Raw genomic sequence first — 17,920 nt, 5'->3', positions numbered from 1 at the left:
GACGCTGACATATTGTATGACAGTTAAAGATCCTACTTTTGACGTAATTGACATCCAGACACATGCTACACCAGATGAAATAAAGAAATGGACCGAATTAGGAGGGACCCAAACGGATCAAGGATGGATGATGAAGGAAAAGTCTGTATGGTTCCTTCCTGATTCAATGGTCCAAGTTATAATTAACACTATACATAGTCCAGCACATCTAGGAGAAAAAGCTATGCTAGATAGCATTCAACACATTTGGTTCAATAAACATTTACGAGCAGCAGCCAAACAAAAGGTCCGTACCTGTATGATTTGTTGCCAGTTCAACCCAGGAAAAAGCGTTCCCGTAGAACAGGGTGGATTTCATCCTCCTGATCACCCTTTTGAAGTCCTCCAGATGGATTATATTCAGATGGAACGATGTCGAGGATTCAAATACGTTCTCGTAGTTGTTTGTGCTCTTTCCCGTTGGACGGAGGCATACCCGGTTTCAGATTACACTGCCCCGACTACTGCCAAACAGTTGGTTCGAGAATTCTTCCCACGATACGGTTTACCACGTGTTGTTCACTCAGATAACGGCCAGCCGTTCTCATCCGAACTAATGAAACATGTTTCACTTTTGTTAGGTTATCAGTGGAAATTCCACGGTGTCCGACACCCTGAGGCAGCAGGTCTCGTAGAAAGACATAATCAGACCCTGAAAATTAGATTGTCCAAAATATGCAGGGAGAAAGGTGTCGACTGGGTAGTAGCACTACCAGTTGCACTCTTTTACACGAGAATGGTAGCACACTCTCGAACAGGGCTATCCCCGTATGAAGTGATCTTCGGCAGACCACCAAATATGTGGGGGACGCCTATGCCACGAAAAATAACTGATATTGACTGTAATATGCTGACAGATTACTTGGCTTCCTTGATGTCTGCACTACAATCTTGTCGTTCACAGGTAGCTGCAGCCTTTCCCGACAACACTGAGGTGAAACCCCTTGACGTAGTTCCGGGGGACCTCGTTCTTGTAAGGAATTTCGACCGAAAGACTCAGCTGGAGCCCAGGTGGAAGTCACCCAAATTGGTCCTGCTCACCACAAGGACAGCCGTGAAGATCGAAGGCAGAAAAGGATGGGTGCATTCAAGTCATATCAAGAAATTTCATGGACTTCCTTCGGATGTGAATAGCACACCTCGTGTGTCTTCACCCATTGACTCAAAACTACCTTTGGCTGAGGCCAACAGTCAGGAACTTTATAAATTGAAACTCAGGCCTAAACCGTCGGACGATTTGATTGTTTAAGTCCTCTCCAAGGTGAAGCGGTTGAATCTGTCGCCGACATGTATCCCTTAGACCTGAATCATGAAAAATCGCGAAAAATGTTGAAACGACAGGCGTACTGTAAATCACTGCGTAGCCATTGCATAATGACGTTATTAATTTTGTTTTTCTTGAGTTTTTTAATAATTACTGCAAGTATATTGTTGCACATATATTATCCTATTTCTAGACATGTTTACAATGTTACTGCTGAACATTCTTTTAGTGAATTACCTCCGCTTGAGTTGTCTTATAGATTTGCGCTGCGCAATAACACTTTTATTAGTATGTTACATCATTCCCATCAGGTTAGCAATGCTACAAATTGTTGGATATGTGGCCGACTCCCTCCCTATCAGAATTATAAAGGAATTCTACCTCTCTTTCCATACCCGTTCACACACAACGGCTCCTGTGGAGCATGGTTTAGTTTAATTAATTCTCTAGATTCGAATTCTGCAGTTTATCAAGATAACTGGGCATGGGGAAATTTGAACTTAATTTTGCTTAAGGTCTGCTACCCCAACAAGGAGGGACTTCCCCAGAGAACAGGAACTGATCTAGAAAATGAAGTGTATGGATTAGGTAATTTCACGCTTAATCTTATGATCCTAAATGTCGAATCCGAAGCTACTCCAATTTTGCCCGCTATGTCAATATTTCCAGTAAAGGGTGAACTATGTGTAAAGAAAAATGGTTCCATACATATGGGCCATAGTAAATGCACGACTGTAGTAGAGTTTAGTGATCAAGGCAAGTCCACATTTAGAGCTTCCCGCCATTCCTATTTCATATGTGGTCAGACGGCATATGTACGTTTGCCTCTAGACTGGGATGGTACTTGCTATATTGGATTCCTTTTGCCACCTGTTTTTTTAGCTCCTCCTGATTATCATAGAAATATTCATTTAGTAAATAGTAGAGTAAGGAGAGATCTCCCAATAGTCGATTACACTGAAACAGCATGGGAAAAATACACAGATTTCAATAAAGGTCTCTTTCCCTATATAGGTACTGTTACTAATAGTAAGCTGATACGTAGATTAACTAGAACCCTTGAAGCAGTAGTGAATGAAACTATTTCCGCTTTAGGCAATTTAACAGAAGAGCAGTCTGCTATGCGGATTGTTGTGCTTCAAAATCGTCTTGTCCTTGACGTCATCCTGGCTGATAGGGGCGGAGCTTGTAGGGTCATCGGATCAAGCTGTTGCATTTTCATACCAGAAAATTCGCCATCTGTATATAAGGCCATAACTCGCCTTCATAAGATTGTAAGCCAGATACACCAGAACCCAGGCACCTGGACTTGGTCCGGTTGGTTTTGGAGTGTATTATCTACCTTTGGATGGAAGGTCCTGTCTTTCTTAGGTATTGGCCTTCTCATACTATTCAGTTGCTGTCTATGTCTACAATGTGGACCAGCGATCTGTGGTCTGTGTGCCACATCGTGTATTCCACCACCAGGATTTCATTCATCACGGAAGAAGAAAGAAGAACAAATGATGCTATATGAACAGATCAATGGATTGATGAAGATTGATATCTCTTAACGGGCAAGTAGGGGACAAGGAGGGAATGTGGAAATATGGATTTTTCTGATCAGTTATGTCCCCTATCTTGGACCCCAACGGTTCCATGTATGAATCACAAATACATGTATGTTCCCTCCAGTTCTAGTTCTGAAGACGCAAACACATGTGCGTCCACCGTCAACATGTCCTCTGTCAGATCCGCCATGAATGGGCTGGATATTCAATTCCTAAGTACGAAAGGCCACCGACTTTATATGGCTCAGTTACTCCATTTTGCAGTTCAGGCGAGTAGGCCCGATTCTGCCATCAAGCTTTTCTCTGCTCTCTGCCTCTGACAGCTTCAGTTTGAGCTCGCATCTGTATCCATGAACTTTGTCCTACTCCCTGTGCGGCTAACGGTGCCTGCCTCGGCCGGTTTGCCTGCCTGCCAAAAACCGTATTTCACCTTCGAGTTATCTGCTTCGCTCCTCAGCCGATGCATTCCTGTCTAGTAGTTTAGGTAAACATTTCCTTCAGCTACCGAGCAAAGGGCCCGGCCTCTCTGTCCTCATGCAAGAAATTCATAGCCCTGTTACCATGGAAGGTTTCTGCCCCTTGCATCTCATATAGACACTTAGACGCTTGTGCACGCACACACAGTCAGTATAGAATAGATTTTGTCCAAGAGTCCTCCCTTTGTGGATAACATAGTTCTTTAAACATAGGATGTTAGATATGATTTGGGATTAGGTTGACTTGACCCTCCAGACTTCTTGTCTCCACATGTAGAGCTAAATGTCAAGTCCCCTTCACCCCCTAGTTGCACGTCAATCATACGTCATGCTGCTGCGCACGCATCTATGCCAAGTATAATCTTATAGATCCACCTATATATGACATCATAACCAATTATGTTCCGTTTTACTCCTCATTACGCCCATTTTCGGTTACGCATATGAATCGTCATTTTCCTTATCAATTGTTACGCCTACCACATTCGCTTCATTGTAATGTATGTTCTATAAAAGTCATTTCTTGTCAATAATGTATGTACTTCACTTCCTGAACCTTCGTGGTGACGGAACTTGGAGCAACCGATTATAATCGATCATTGGAATAAAGCCCATTCCGAACCTCTAATACCACGGATTCTGCCTCTTATTTACTGAGCTGTTTTATTATGTTTCTGTACCAAATTAAGTCCCGGTAATTAAATTATTTACCACACAAGTACAACACTGTACATTTCACACAAACTATTTACTTTGTGAGTTACATTGGACCGTGTTGATAGAAAAGTGTGTCAGTTCTTCCATGCAAAGCAAATTCATTATTTGTAGGGAATAACGTTTTAACATGATCTGGTTAACATGTATACTTTTCTTTCATAACCATTTGTATTTTGCAAAGCATTGAAACCCATTTTTTATTAATGGGGTTTAAAACGACAAAATAGCAAAGTAACACTGCAAAAGCATGCAAAACATGTTAGCAGTTTCTTCATGCATAATTTAGTCAGCACTATATCATAATTTGGTCCTCCTTGGGTGATTAAGTCCAGTGGCCTTTAATATAAGGCAGCAGCCATTCAAATGTTTAAAAGGGCTGGGGTCAAAAATATAGACCAAGTAAGGGTAACGAGTCCCTGACCAGCCTTTATGATCACAAACTATTTCCCTTGATTATTTCTAACAGATTAGTAAGGGTAGTAAAAGTTGGCTGGAACTATCATTTGTTCTGAATTGAGCATGCAATTTAACAACTACTGTGATGCGATTTCAGATGCGTGTGTTAATTGAGGAAGACCTCTTAAATTTGTTATGAGCTGTGCTGTGGAAGTAACAGTTGCCTAGCCATGCCACAGCACAAGTTGTGCTTGCTAGCAGAAGACATCCGAGAATGTGTGGAATTTATAATGTCTTATGCGAAAGGCTACTGGCTGCCTTGTCGGACTATAAGGCATGCTTATATGGTATCCAGGTGGCAAGCAGAAATGCAAAAAGACCAGAGGGCATTTGGGTCCGTCCTACATTGTTGGGTGGGGCACAGAACAAACTTGGAAACTTTGGGTTTCAGTTCAGCTGGTTCAATGCTGTCACCGAAAATGTGCGAAAATGCATGCTACTAGGACAATGATTAGCTTGTGGAGAAGCTATATGCTTGAGCTTCAGCCTCTTTCTGTGGTGAGTGATGCAGCAGTTGAAACAAAACTGAGTTTATGGAAATAGAGGCAGGAAAACCAACAGCCAGGAGTATTTCACACCTTTTTACAAATCTCTGCCAATTGTTTTGTTAGCTGAAATTAGTACAGCACTGTATTGGTGGAGCTCTTTGCAAATCAAGAACTTGAGAATCTCTTTGGACAAGAGTATTATTTTGCAAAACAACAGGGAAGCATTAAATGCTTACTTGCACACAAGCTGAAGGGTACTATTTAGGTGTGCATTTGAATAATGACAGGGAATTAGATGAAGCATTTTATGAGCAGATACACATTCGAATTGTTGAGTTAAACTCCAGCTATTATTTAGCTTTTATTTACTTATCAAGCATTGATGCAAATAACTTGGTCATACAACATCTTGTACTTGTCAAATGCACAATTTGGAATAATTACCTTGCTTGGGATAAAGAAATATTTACGAGCAAGTTGTGTACAAGATTTGCATAACCCCCACAAGATGTACAGTCAGATGTAACTGATGAAAATGGGGACATTAGGGAAGTGAAAAAATTAAGACTGGAAGCGGCTTACCAATAGTGTTGAACAGGAACTGGAGTGACAATAATATGTTGGGGCGAAGTAGATTTCCCATGGTATGGTAGGGAGCACGGTATGTGTAGTGAGGTGTGGGAAGCTGAATACCCGTGTATTAGTAGAGGATATTCCCAACAGTTCAGAGGAAATTAACTTTTTAAGACCCAGTTGCTCAACTGCGTGTTGTAATTCCCAGCACACATTATAGAGTATATTGGGGGAAAAACTAAGAATATGCACAATTAACAACGGGCAGCTTGTATTCTATATTCATATTTACTTTTCACTAGAATCACAGACAACAAGATGGGACTTACGGAGGTCTGTCCTCCAAGATAAGTGCAGTTGTAGAAAGAGGCTCAAAGTCCAGATTCTTCCTCACGCTTTGCCTGGGAGGTGGGGACTTCTGAGCTCGCCCAGTTCTTTCTTCATATTCCTGTGAAACCAGAGAGCTTAGATTGGTCTTAAGTTGGATTAACATTACATACCTGAACCTAACTAAATCAGTCTTTGGAGAGACACCTTACGGATTGCAGCTATAAATAATGTACGCAACAAAAACAGAATCAAGAATTAGATTAGATTTAGTCAATCTACGATTTTCCACCTCAATTATTTTTAAATAAATTATAAGTAAAATTATAAATCAGAAACCATTATACGGACACATTATAGATTTCTATGGCAAATTGGCATGTTAGATTATTAGGAAGATACTGTGAACAAGCTCAATGTACCAAAAAGAGTATTGAATCTGCAATAGCTCGTTTCCATTCATCCAGTATAAGTAGTGAGAGATGTTGTGGTCCCCAATAGCTTTTATGTATGCACATCTGACTTGACCTGACCAAGAAACCATGAATGTTGTTCTCACCACGAGACCGAACAACATGGCCGATGCCCGGTGGAGCTGTATAAGCAGCTATAGAGGAGTTTGGCTCTGGTTCACCCCCTCGGCCATCACCTACCCAGCCGGACATTGTTTTTCCTCGTCTTCTCATTATGATTCCTTCCATTCCCCGTCTCCTCCCTCCGTGATCCTGTGGCTACCTTCCGTTTCCAGCTTATACGTTAATATCTCTTGTTATTGCGTAATCACTGTTTTTCTCCTATGTTTATTCTTGGCACCTGTAACTGATGTAATTTTGTAACATGTAACTCGCTGATCCTCATGTAAAGCACTCAGATACCTCCGGGTCTAGCCAGCGCTATATAAAACTCTGCAAATAAAAATAAATCCGTAACAAAGGTTGACTGTGGAGGTTCTGGACCTATAATTGTGAACTTATGAGTGTGCTTTGGCAATAAATGAGATGGGGTGCACTGCACTTACAAATCTCTGCATTCTACAAGCTCGACCTCACATGAACAGATTTTCAGCCTCATATTAGAGAGCTATCCACAATCATGTCTGCACCTTCATGACATGCCTATGTAGCCCTTGCAGTCTGCTGCTGGTCGCTTTCCCTACAATGTATTGCCACACTCTGCCTTCTGTGACCCTTCAACACCTTATAACTGTAGTCTCAGTACTCCCCCCAACACACACCTCGGCTACTAGCAGCAGCCTGTGCATTTGACTGTAGGCCTAAAATTAAGCAACAGCCTCTGCGAATTGCTCCTCGCCACTTACTCACACGATTGTCAGCACTGTCTGCTGCTGTAAATGGGGAGGGGAGGTCCCGGTCCTTCAGACACCCTCTGCTTGCTTCCATCTATAGCTCTCAGCTGCAGGCTAGCACCACAGGCCCAGCTACTTCACAGAATGACTCCCATCATGGGGCTTCCCCATCCAGGACTGAGTGGGCAGCGACGGCCCGTATAGGGCGTGTTACCGGGGCGGTGACGTGGGGCAGAGGAGGGGCAGGGTGGGGGGTTGCAAAATGCGGCATACGGCCGATTGCAGGTAAGTCACGCAGAGAATTAAGAAAACGAATTTTGTTGCGCGCGCTGCATCGCATTTGGCAATGCTGCGCGCAACGAAATTAGTTTTATTTTATTTTTTCGTAACTTACCTGCAATCGGCCGTATGCCACATTTTGCAACCCCCCACCCTGCCCCTCCTCTGCCCCACGTCACCGCCCCAGTAACACACCCTATACGGGCCGTCGCTGTGAGTGGGTGAAGTCTACAACTTACGATGCTGGTGGCAGTACTCTTGCCCGACCACTTTCAAACCGGCAGATTCCAATTCTCAGGTTGAGGAGTTGTTAGGTGTTGCACCGTGTGAACACGGAAGAGATGCTCAAGCTGCTAGGGTGAGTGGGTCCGGAAGAGTCACAGTGGTGTGCAAATACACTTGAAGGCAAGCACCACTGAGAGCAATTACCCCGATATGTAAAAATTCTGTCACACCGGTCTGCATCTAACTTCTCCCAACTAAGGCACCAGCTCTTCCTAATGCGAACATTACCTGTGGCTCTATATAGTGGCAATGCAATCATACAATATACAGTGGCAATTAACTCATCAGGTAATGACTTGCCCTCTGCCAGGGCAGCTTCCTTCCTGGTTCTTGCCAAAAGTCTGTGGAAATTAAAGAATCTAAGGACAAGGATCGCAAGACTTAACTGAATACACAAAGGGAGATCCACCAACACCTATCAACTAACCGAGATAGCTTACCAAAATCGAACACTGGATGTTATTTTGAAAAAACGTACTGCGTTCCAGGACACTGCACAGAGTACCAAAACCAATTCAGATTTACGTCACTTTACATTCACATTAGTTCAAGAGATAACGAACCCCCAGGGTTTGGAACCCTATCAGCGCTCAGGAGAAGTGAAGGAAACGCTCAGGAAAATGATTCCGAAATGATCACCAAACCCCCTTATGAACCAAACCCAGAGAGGGTAGTAAAGGAACACATGTTCATGAAGAAACGCAAGATAAAAAATAGCCATAAACCCCTAAGAGGGGTAGAAGGCAACACCTGAAGAACAACCAGTACAGTAACTAAATGTTGGGGTTGGTATCAGAATTGTCATGGAAAAGTTTACAACAAAGCACAAAAGTATTTCCCAAAAGTGCAAAGCAACAACAGCTTTGCACATGGCCGAAGCAGAGGAAAAATGGTCTATGCAGTGGCATAGAAGAGAATGAGTTGGCAGAGTACTCCACCCATGCTAAGATATAGACAAGGTACGTCCACATGGAGCCTTGAGAGTAATAGAGCAGATAAGAGTTCTTCTTGCCAGTGAATAGCGAGAGCTAGCACAAGGAGTGCCAAAGCCTAAAAGAGACTAAAGAAGGAATACCGCATAGGACAGGATCAGACAGTATACTATAGGCTAAGAACTATGCCCTCTTCCATTGAGTCTGCTAGGAAAGAAAGGGTATCAGATAGAGTGTAAGGAAAAGACCCCTAGCTAATGAGGAGAATAAACTCAATAAAACTGGGGAAGGAGGAGAAGCAAGGAAAAACCTCTTTCGCCATCCTACCAAAGGGGTACTAAAGTGCCAGAAACATAGGTAGGAATGCATAGCCGACGTACCCTGTAGGACAGGGAACAAAGCTACAGTGCATCCACACAATAAAAGCAAACTACCCCAGCAAGAACCTGGGTAGAAAAGCAAAAGAACACCTTGCATCAACAGGCGCTGAAGACCAATAGGCCCATAAAACAATAAGCATCTCAAATAACTGGGACCATAACCTGTCATTGACATTTAAAGAAGTCAGCCCCAGAAAGGCTGATATATAAAGGAAATCAAAGAGACCATACCCTGTACAAGCTCAGTATGGGAGGAAGAAGAGGAGCAGATGGTACAGTAAACAGGGCCTAAGAGTCTGTTCTACTTCGACTGTTCCGAAAACGCCATAAAGCAGAGTTGGCGTGAGCGACGAACATATGTTGACTATCAAAAGACAGTCATCAAGGAAGACTGAACAGCCTTCGAAAAACCAGGGGTGCTTAGCCAGGCAGGCCAATAAAATGCCACTGAAAAAGGCATGGTTCGCCCAAATTTGTGGTATCCATGGCACAATGAATCAGCAATCTAGCTACCCGTCAGCCACCATGCAGTAACTGAGTAAGACCGTTCTGGGATGCATCCGGGAGCAAGGGGAGAAGGATCGAGACCGGATCCCACAACACATGAGAAAACCGACTTATAACACAAGCGGAATTAAGTGACTGCAAAGCAGAACTGGTGGCAGAAAAGATATATTGGCCAGAAATAGCGAGACCCCTAGACTGCCTGTCTGGACGGACTTCAAGAAGGACGCGGATGTCAGGGGAAGCTGTAGATGCCTGAACACAAAGCTGTGTGGAGTAGGCGGAGGAGGCAGATCGGGTCTCCAGGGGCAGGATGGTGCCTATGAGCTATAGGCCAGTCCACTGGGGCCCCTGAAATGGGTTTAGCGAAAGAGCCCAACAAAATATCAAATAGGGCTTCAATGAGGGGGAGCACAGGCTCAATCCCGTTTGGCCCTGATGAAGCACCCCAATTAAGGGGTCATGGCCACCTTCACAGAAGGAAACTGCAGCTCCAGATTCACAGCCACCCTCCTCAGAAGATCATCAATAGTAGAGCTATCCTCAGTAGCGAGGCTGGGAGGAGAAAACAAGCCTGAGGAAGAGGAGACTCAAGGTCACTAGCCTCACCCAGTACAGATACCTAGTTAACCTCCAGAGGAGGTTGTGTAGTGTCAGATATGGTTGGAAGAAACACCATTTCATCTCCCTCCACCTACACTAAAACACTGCTCTACTGAAGGAGGAACAGTAGGGGGCTCCGAAGAAGAAGTTAGCCCAAGGTGAACCGCTCCGCCGACACCACCCCGAGGCTGTCCGATGTTGATCTGGCAACACCTCGGTGTCGGAGAACAGAGATATAGTAGCGTTGACCAGCACCAAAGTCGACGTCGCAGCCGGATGATCAGACACTGGTATCTCAGGTAGGAACCTTGGAGAGCTGTGCACCAGAACCAACACGGATCAGACATCGGATCCAGAGGGTCTGACTGATGCTTACGGCGTGGATTTAGTCAAGGCTCCTCTGGCATCCTTGAGGCTAAGACGCGCACCAGAGGGAGGCAGAGAATCAAAGATAGCATGAAGGGGGTGTAGAAAGCTGGTTCTGTGTATACTATACCAAAGTAAGGTGTAGTGTGCACAGAGGTCAGTGGATTCCCAAAGATAGGCAGAGGTAAAAGTAGATAATAACTTACTCTCGATTTTGGTAGTGTGGGTGAGCAGTAAGGCTTTATCAGAGGGTAGTGTTAAGCATTTATTGTACATACTCAGGCAAGAAATGTCACACTCTCAAAGACTGAACTCGGACCAATTTGTTTGTATATAAATAGTATTTAGTTTTTATTTCTAGAATCAAGCCAGGCCTGGTGCAGATAAGTAAAGTAATACTTTGCAAGAATAATGCAGTTGAACACAGTTGAAATACAGTAGAATGCAATTGCTTTGTTTACAGGTTAGTCAAGAGTGAAAATTACTTTTCAGTTACTATTGCAATTGCTTTACAGTTACTATTGGGATTAATGTTTTAGTTACTTTTACAGATTACTTTTCTTACTCAGCGTTGTATACCTAGATGCCACACTGGGACATTTCCTGGATAAAGGTAAGTAACGCGATTTGTTATCACAACACATGTATACTTTTTCATAGAATTTCCAACTCCACACTTCTTACAAAAAAACAGTCAAAACGGTCCTATGGGAGGAAATGAAGTTATCGGTTTCAAAGTAAGTACTTTGTTTTGGGAGTTGGGTTTCTGGGGTTAGAACAAGGGTTCCCCCAGGGTCAAGGATGCACTCTCAAATCACCCTTAGCGGCACTAGGGAAGCAGGGTGCAGAGTGCTGAGGCCCAATGTTATCCAACGGGGGGGCAGGGGGCCTCTGGTTGGTGGCTGCCCATGAGCAGGCGACAAAGTTATGGGAGCAAAGCTCCTGGACTTATGCTGATGGCAAAGGGGGATCCATTTTAGCACACAAGGTGCACTCACAGCGGCACAGGGGCAACTGGGTGCAGGGTGCTGTTATGGCGATGAGTGCCCCGTTTTCAATGGGAATTCTTCGGTTGCTACAAACACTGCAGGCTCGGGGAACACAGATCTTCTGGATGCGACCACCGGTTGGAGAGGTAATTGGGATGTTGAGGGATACTGAAACACCATCGGTTGGGCCATCCAAGGCCATGGGGCGTCAGGTGCAAGGGTGTCTTTTGGTGTCAGGTTTTTCTTACCGGCTGAGGTCGGGGGGGATCCTCCGGAAAGGGGTTGCAGGCGTTGGCTGGAGACTTGAGATAGGTCAGGGATCACCAGATTCCAGGTCAGGATCGCTGGGGAGACCTCCTCGTGGTGTTGAGCCACTCAAACTCAGGCCGTGGGCGTCGGGTACAGAGTGGTACAGACTCGCAGAATTGGCCAGAGACTGTTGGTGAGCAAATACGGTGGGGTCACAGGAGACAAAGTCTGGTTTGGGAAGGCAGGGCAGGTCCTCGGAGTTCTGGGGGACTACTGGCTGCAGTACACGCCGGGATTCCGCTGGAGCAGGTCGGTCGGGACAGGCCGGTAGGGCTGGGGCCAAGTCAGTTGGTGTCATCCGCTTCTTTCAACACGGATTCTTCGGTCCTCCTTTTATATTCTTATCTGAGGAGGCAAGGTTCAGGGTTGCCCTTAAATAGTAAATTTAGGGGTGTTTCAAGTAGGTAAAGGTTGGGACCAATGGGTCCCTTCCTTGGGGTGGGTAGACCCCCCCTATTATGCCACCCTCTAGTGGGGGGGGGGGCATATGCCTCACTCTGGCTGGGTCCACCCCATCTTCAAGATGGCGGAGTCTAAGAGTTGTGCTTCACCTCCCCCCAAGGGGTGGGGTTGGCAAAGGTGAGTACACCTCTCTTCCTAACTTGGTTTTCCCATTGATTCTCCCGCACAAAGTGGGGGTCAGAACTAGTGAGGGCCAGTTGCTCAGAGCAGCAAATGGCTGGGGCAGCTTAGAAAGGCGGCAAGCCTTTGAAGTTTCACCTTCGTGGACCCTACCCATCCTGGGGGAGGAGGCTTGGCACCACGACCCAGGATGTGCTTCATTTCAGGACCCCAGGAGCGGCAGGTTCTCTACACAGAGGTCCTGAAACAGGTCTGGTGGTGGCAGCTGGCGAGCAGCTACACACTAGTTAGATCATTTTTCAGGGGGCATCTCTAAGCTGACGTCGGAGTGCATTTTTCATTAAATCCCACACTGGTCAAACTTTCCATTTGTCAGTAAAGCCATTAGGGTGCTGTGGCGTTTCTAATGACGAACTCCCAAACCATAAACTCTTTATGGCTTTACTGCACTTACAATGTCTAAGACTGGACTTAGACACTGTAGGGGTACAGGGCTCATGCACCTATACCCTCACCACTGGTATAGTGCACACAGCTACAGGGGTGGCTTACCTATGCCAGGGCAGTGGTTTGTAGGCATGGCACACGTGTGCCATGTCAACTTTACATTTTGCTCTGCACCACAACACGCAGCCTGCAATGGCAGTGTGGATGTGTAAAAGTACCGGGCCTCTATGGGTGGCACAAATAGTGCTGCAGCCCTCAGAGTCCTTACCTGGTCACAGTGCCCTTGGTACCTATGGTACCTTTAACAAGAGACTTACACATGGCCAGAGAGTTGACAATGGGATTTTGCAACAGTACAATTTAGGGAAAGTGTTACAGCAAACAAATGATGGACGGAATGGAGACAGTGCAAATATTCTCCCCCAGGTAAAAGATCTGGGTTAAATCCATCGTTCTTTTGCCCACCACACCACCCCAGTTTGGACCCAGCCATATGCAAATCAGTCTTGACCCTGTGCCCCACAGGAACAGTTCTGACCGAACTGCCAGGTCAGGTCCTCCCTGGACCGGAAACAAGCCTCCTGGGACCGGTTTCAGGGTATGTCACCCTTCTTCAGCCAGGCTAGCTTGAATCTAGGGACCCACGTCTGGGCATGCCCATCCCACTTAGGGGGAAGTGTGTTACAGCAAACAAATGATGGATTTAGGCTCAGATCTCTGTACTGGGGTGAATGTATGACATAGTTCTACATTCTGTCCATCAACTGTTGTTTTTTTGCATTTGTCACGGGTATGCCCAGACGTGAGTCACGTGCTCTCCATGCCACTGGAATCAAGCTATCCTGGCTGAAGAGGGGTGAAACCCCGAAATCGGTCCTAGGATGCTTGTTTCCAGTCCAGGGAGGACTTGGCTTGGCAGTTCGGGCTGGACTGTTCCCATGAGGCACAGGGTCAAGACCGATTTGCATATGGATCGGTTCAAACTGGAATGGAATGGTGAGCAAAAAAACGATGGATTTAGGCCCAGATATGACATTGTTCTGCATTCTGTCCATCAACTGTTGTTTTTGCAGTTTAGGGAAAGAACATCGGCCCTGGGTACCTGGTTGGCAGGAACCCAGGGCATTCAAAGTGCATCAACATTAGGCAAAAAGTGGAGCGAGAAAGAGAGAGAGAGAGAGATCGATCATCTGACGGTCTACGTGCACTGGCATGATGGCTGTGTGTGTGCGGGCTCCTGGCCCTTTTGACGACCTCCTGTCCCCCCCTCCCCCCGCTTCCCCCCCCCCCGGCCTGCTGCCCGGCTCGCCTCTCATGTGGCCCAGCTGTGCCCCGCTTGGCAGCTGCTGTCTCCTCCTACTCTAACGCAGAACGATCTCCACCTCCCCCCTCCCCCTGGACCTCACCCGAGTTTATGACCCTAGTCCTGATCCCTCCAATCTCACTACACACACGGGGAGCAGTTTGGTTGTTGGTTACGCTCCCTGACCGAACCCATGTCCAACCACAGAAAACAGTTGCTGGAAGTGTTATCCGATGCCCCCGAGGCGCTGCCCTACCTAGCGCGCTCTGTGTAGCACTGATGAGGCAGCAATGGCGCGCACTACGTGCAGGCGGCGGTTATGCCCGGAAAACGCGGAATGATCCACTCGAAGCGCACAGCGTTGCATACCAGGCTTACACAGGCGCTCGGCGGCCTGGGGAGCACACCACTGGGGGGACGATAGCGCGCCACGTATCGCGCGCATAGAGCTGAACTGCGAAGCTGCACACTGGGCTCGCCGGATACACACGCTGACATGTATGTCTTTGTGAGCTATACTGCAACCTCCTCGCCGCGCTCCAGCCTACGCCAAGAGTAGGACACCAGGGCTCCGTTGCCCGGAGACCTTGGCATTTGGGGGTAAACCTGGTGCCTTGCGCGATTCCCCCTACGGGCCTAGGTGTTAATCGACGGCGCCGCAATGTGGGCTGGAACACAGCGCCATCCCCTCTTGCAGGCAATGCGCTTCCGATGCGACACGACGAAACACAGAAAAGCACCATAGACCCACTTTCACACAATGTACGCACCTGATTCCTAAGCAAATGTTCAACTGTTTACCGCCGCCGGACCTCCGGGTTGCCGGCTAAATGGCTGTGTCTCACCATCTGGACATGTGTGTCTTTGTATTGCTGACTTGACGCCTTGGTAAATGGACGTACATTGTAAGTTGATGCAACTGCGGTTAATAAAGGTTTTCAAAAAAAAAAAAAAAAATGATGGCTGTGTGTGTACTGGCCTTTGGCTGGCAGTATGTGTCAACCAGTGCTTGGCTGGCGGTGTGTGTGGAAGAGCGTTTGGCTGGCAGTGTGCATGGAGTGGTGTTGTGTTGGTGGCTGGTAGCCACTATGTGCATTGACTTGCTTGAGGTGTCTGTCAGTTGTCTGATGTTTGGTGCTTGGTGCTGTGACTAGTGTGTTAGTCATGTTGTTAAAAGATAGTGAAGGGCCCTTGAATGGCACGGTTTATAAATGTAAGTGGTGTACTGAGTTGAGCCCGCAGCTGGAAGCGTGAATGGCTTTGTGTGTAACACATGAAAGGGGTGTGAATGGCCTTTACAGCGGATGGTGCCTTGCCGTGGCTTTACAGCTAATGGACCATAAGTCACTGGTTCTCTGATCTAATGTTGAAATGATTAAAAATTGGTTTTGCAGATTTTATTTCATAAAGTAATTGGTGAATACAGTTTTTTTTTTTTATAAACCATTTACTTACCCTCATGCCAAATCCAACCAGTATGCCTGTGGGTGTGCAATAACGTTTTTTTTTTTGCTTTTTACCGTCAGTGCATACTCTCTGTGCTGAACACCTTCTTCCCTCACATCTTTTTGGAAACTCGTCACTAAGGGAATAATATGTCAATAATATGTTGATACCTCAAGGTTTACTTAACCAGAAGCCCTTGTAAATTTGATTCACAGACAAAAACATTTTTTCCTTACATTTCTGTGGGACAGTTGTGGGATCACTGGGCCAGCACACATTTCCTACCACCCAGCGTTCTCCTAGGTCACCAGATACAAATGCTACCTCACCAGTGTGAGTGGGACGACAGGGAAGGGGGCAAAACGTATTGTGGAGGCATCAAAATGATTTACCACAACACAACACAACCTGGTTTTCCAAGGGGGCCCCTTGCGTTTTTGGTCCCAGGCTCAGCAGCCATGTATGGAAACCTATCAAACCCAGACATTTCGGAAAACTAAGCCCCTAGGGGACTCCATAGAGATGCGGCTTCCACGCACATCCCCCAATGTTTTCTTACAAAGAATACCCTATATGGTTACCAATACCATGACTAATTAGTACACCTACCATAGTTATTATCACCATAATACATTTTGGGCCCTTCCATGCCGCGGGCACTTGGCCCACCCACAAAGTGAGGTAGCATTTTAATCAGGAAATCTTGGGAGAATGAGGGTGGTAGGAAATTTGTGGCTGCCTGCAGATTCTAAGACTTTTCCTAACTGAAATGCAAGGAAAATGTGCTTTTTAGGCAAGGTTTGAGCTTTGCAGGGGATTCAGGGTAAGAAAACGGTGGGAGATCCACATAAGCCACACCTTTTTGACTCTACCAAGTGTCACATTTTCAAAAATGTGCCTGTTAGTAGGTTTCCCTAGATGCCGGATGAGCTGGGGCCCAAAAAACGCAGGTTCCCACATTTCGGAAAAATGTGAAGTGTCTATGTTGCATTTTGGCACCTTGTCGTGTTGCGGGTACTTGGCCTACCCACACAAGTGAGGAACCTTTTTTTCCTCGGGAGACTTGGGGAAATGATGGGTAGTAGGAATCTGTGGCTGCCTGTAGATTCCAGATCTTTTCCTCACAAAACTGCAAGGAAATGTGTTTAAGGCAAAGGGAGTTTGTCCGGGGATTCTGGGTAAAAAAAAAAAAAACCTGGCGAGAGGATGTGAGGCCCCAGCACGGATTCAAGGTACTAACGGACACTTACTTTCTCTGTAGCAAGCATCGCCGTCACAGTACACGCCAGGCCATTCTGAAATTATGGCTGCTTAGTACAAGGTTGGGCCGCCCGCGGGTTGTCAGTGTCGTTTACAGCACAGTGAGCACAACAAACAAGGCATAGTGCGAGCAGAGGCGGCAAGGCTGCACTGACATTATAAACTGTTTGCTGCGCCGGCCAGCCACCCGCCTATCTGTGTAACGTCTGTCTTCTCCTGGCTGTCTCAGCAGAAGCCATTGGGCTGCATTTGCAAACTGAGTCACTCCGTAATGCACCTCACTTCAGTAAATTGAATGACTCTGGGGAATTAAGTTACTTGTTACATTGTAGTCAGAGCCTGCCTACACCAGCCCAGATTGATCTGAGCCAGCTGCCCTCAATCCTGCTGCAGACTACGTGGACCGCACGCTGCAGACACGTTTCTGACAGTGGACCAGCACACAAATTTTGTTTTAAAATTTAGCGCCTCTTCAGAATTTTGCACCCAGTGGCCTCGCCCACACTATGCAACTGCCCAGGTGTCTAGTAAATTTACCTAGGTGCTGGCGGAGCTGAGGCCCAAAATACACAGCTACTCACATTGCAAAACACATTGTTCTTCAGTGGAAAAATGTAATGTGTCTGTGTTGTTTTTGCAAGGAATTGTTTGACCTTTACAGGCGATTCTGGGTAAAAAAAAATAACTGGTGAGAGCCATGCAAGTCACCCCACCCTAGACTCCCCGGGTGTCTAGTTTTCAAGAAGGTGCGGTTTGGTAGGTTTCCCTAGGTGCCGGCTGAGTTGGGGCCCAAAATCCACATCTAGCAAACTTGCAAAAAAAACATGCATAATGATGGGTGAAATATGAGGTCTCCTAGGCCACATTTTGGGGGTGTTTTGTGTCCCAGTCCCAAGGCCTAGCCACACAAGTTGCAAACCATTTTTATCGGGAGACATGAATATTTGTTATTACCAATTGGATATCTCTCCGTTTGTGCCTTTCAAAAACTAGTGCGTAACAAATAAGCCATTTTATAAAATGACTTGTGAAACACATG

The 17,920-nt window shown here is 46.1% G+C and overlaps 1 protein-coding gene across 7 annotated transcripts in view; it reads right to left on the bottom strand.

Annotated features, from left to right (window-relative positions):
- The window catches only part of TBC1D14 (TBC1 domain family member 14), a 767,086-nt gene that overhangs the window by 305,455 nt on the left and 443,711 nt on the right, over positions 1 to 17,920 (bottom strand). For all 7 annotated transcript variants that reach the window (XM_085642453.1, XM_085642450.1, XM_085642454.1 and 4 more), the window contains one exon: positions 5,893 to 6,011. In XM_085642453.1, the coding sequence (XP_085498579.1) occupies positions 5,893 to 6,011 (119 nt within the window). The remainder of the gene's footprint in view (positions 1 to 5,892; positions 6,012 to 17,920) is intronic.

Source organism: Triturus cristatus, chromosome 2_2, assembly GCF_964204655.1.
Source record: "Triturus cristatus chromosome 2_2, aTriCri1.1, whole genome shotgun sequence".
Lineage (NCBI taxonomy): Eukaryota > Metazoa > Chordata > Amphibia > Caudata > Salamandridae > Triturus > Triturus cristatus.
This window is presented reverse-complemented; position numbering and strand designations above follow the sequence as displayed.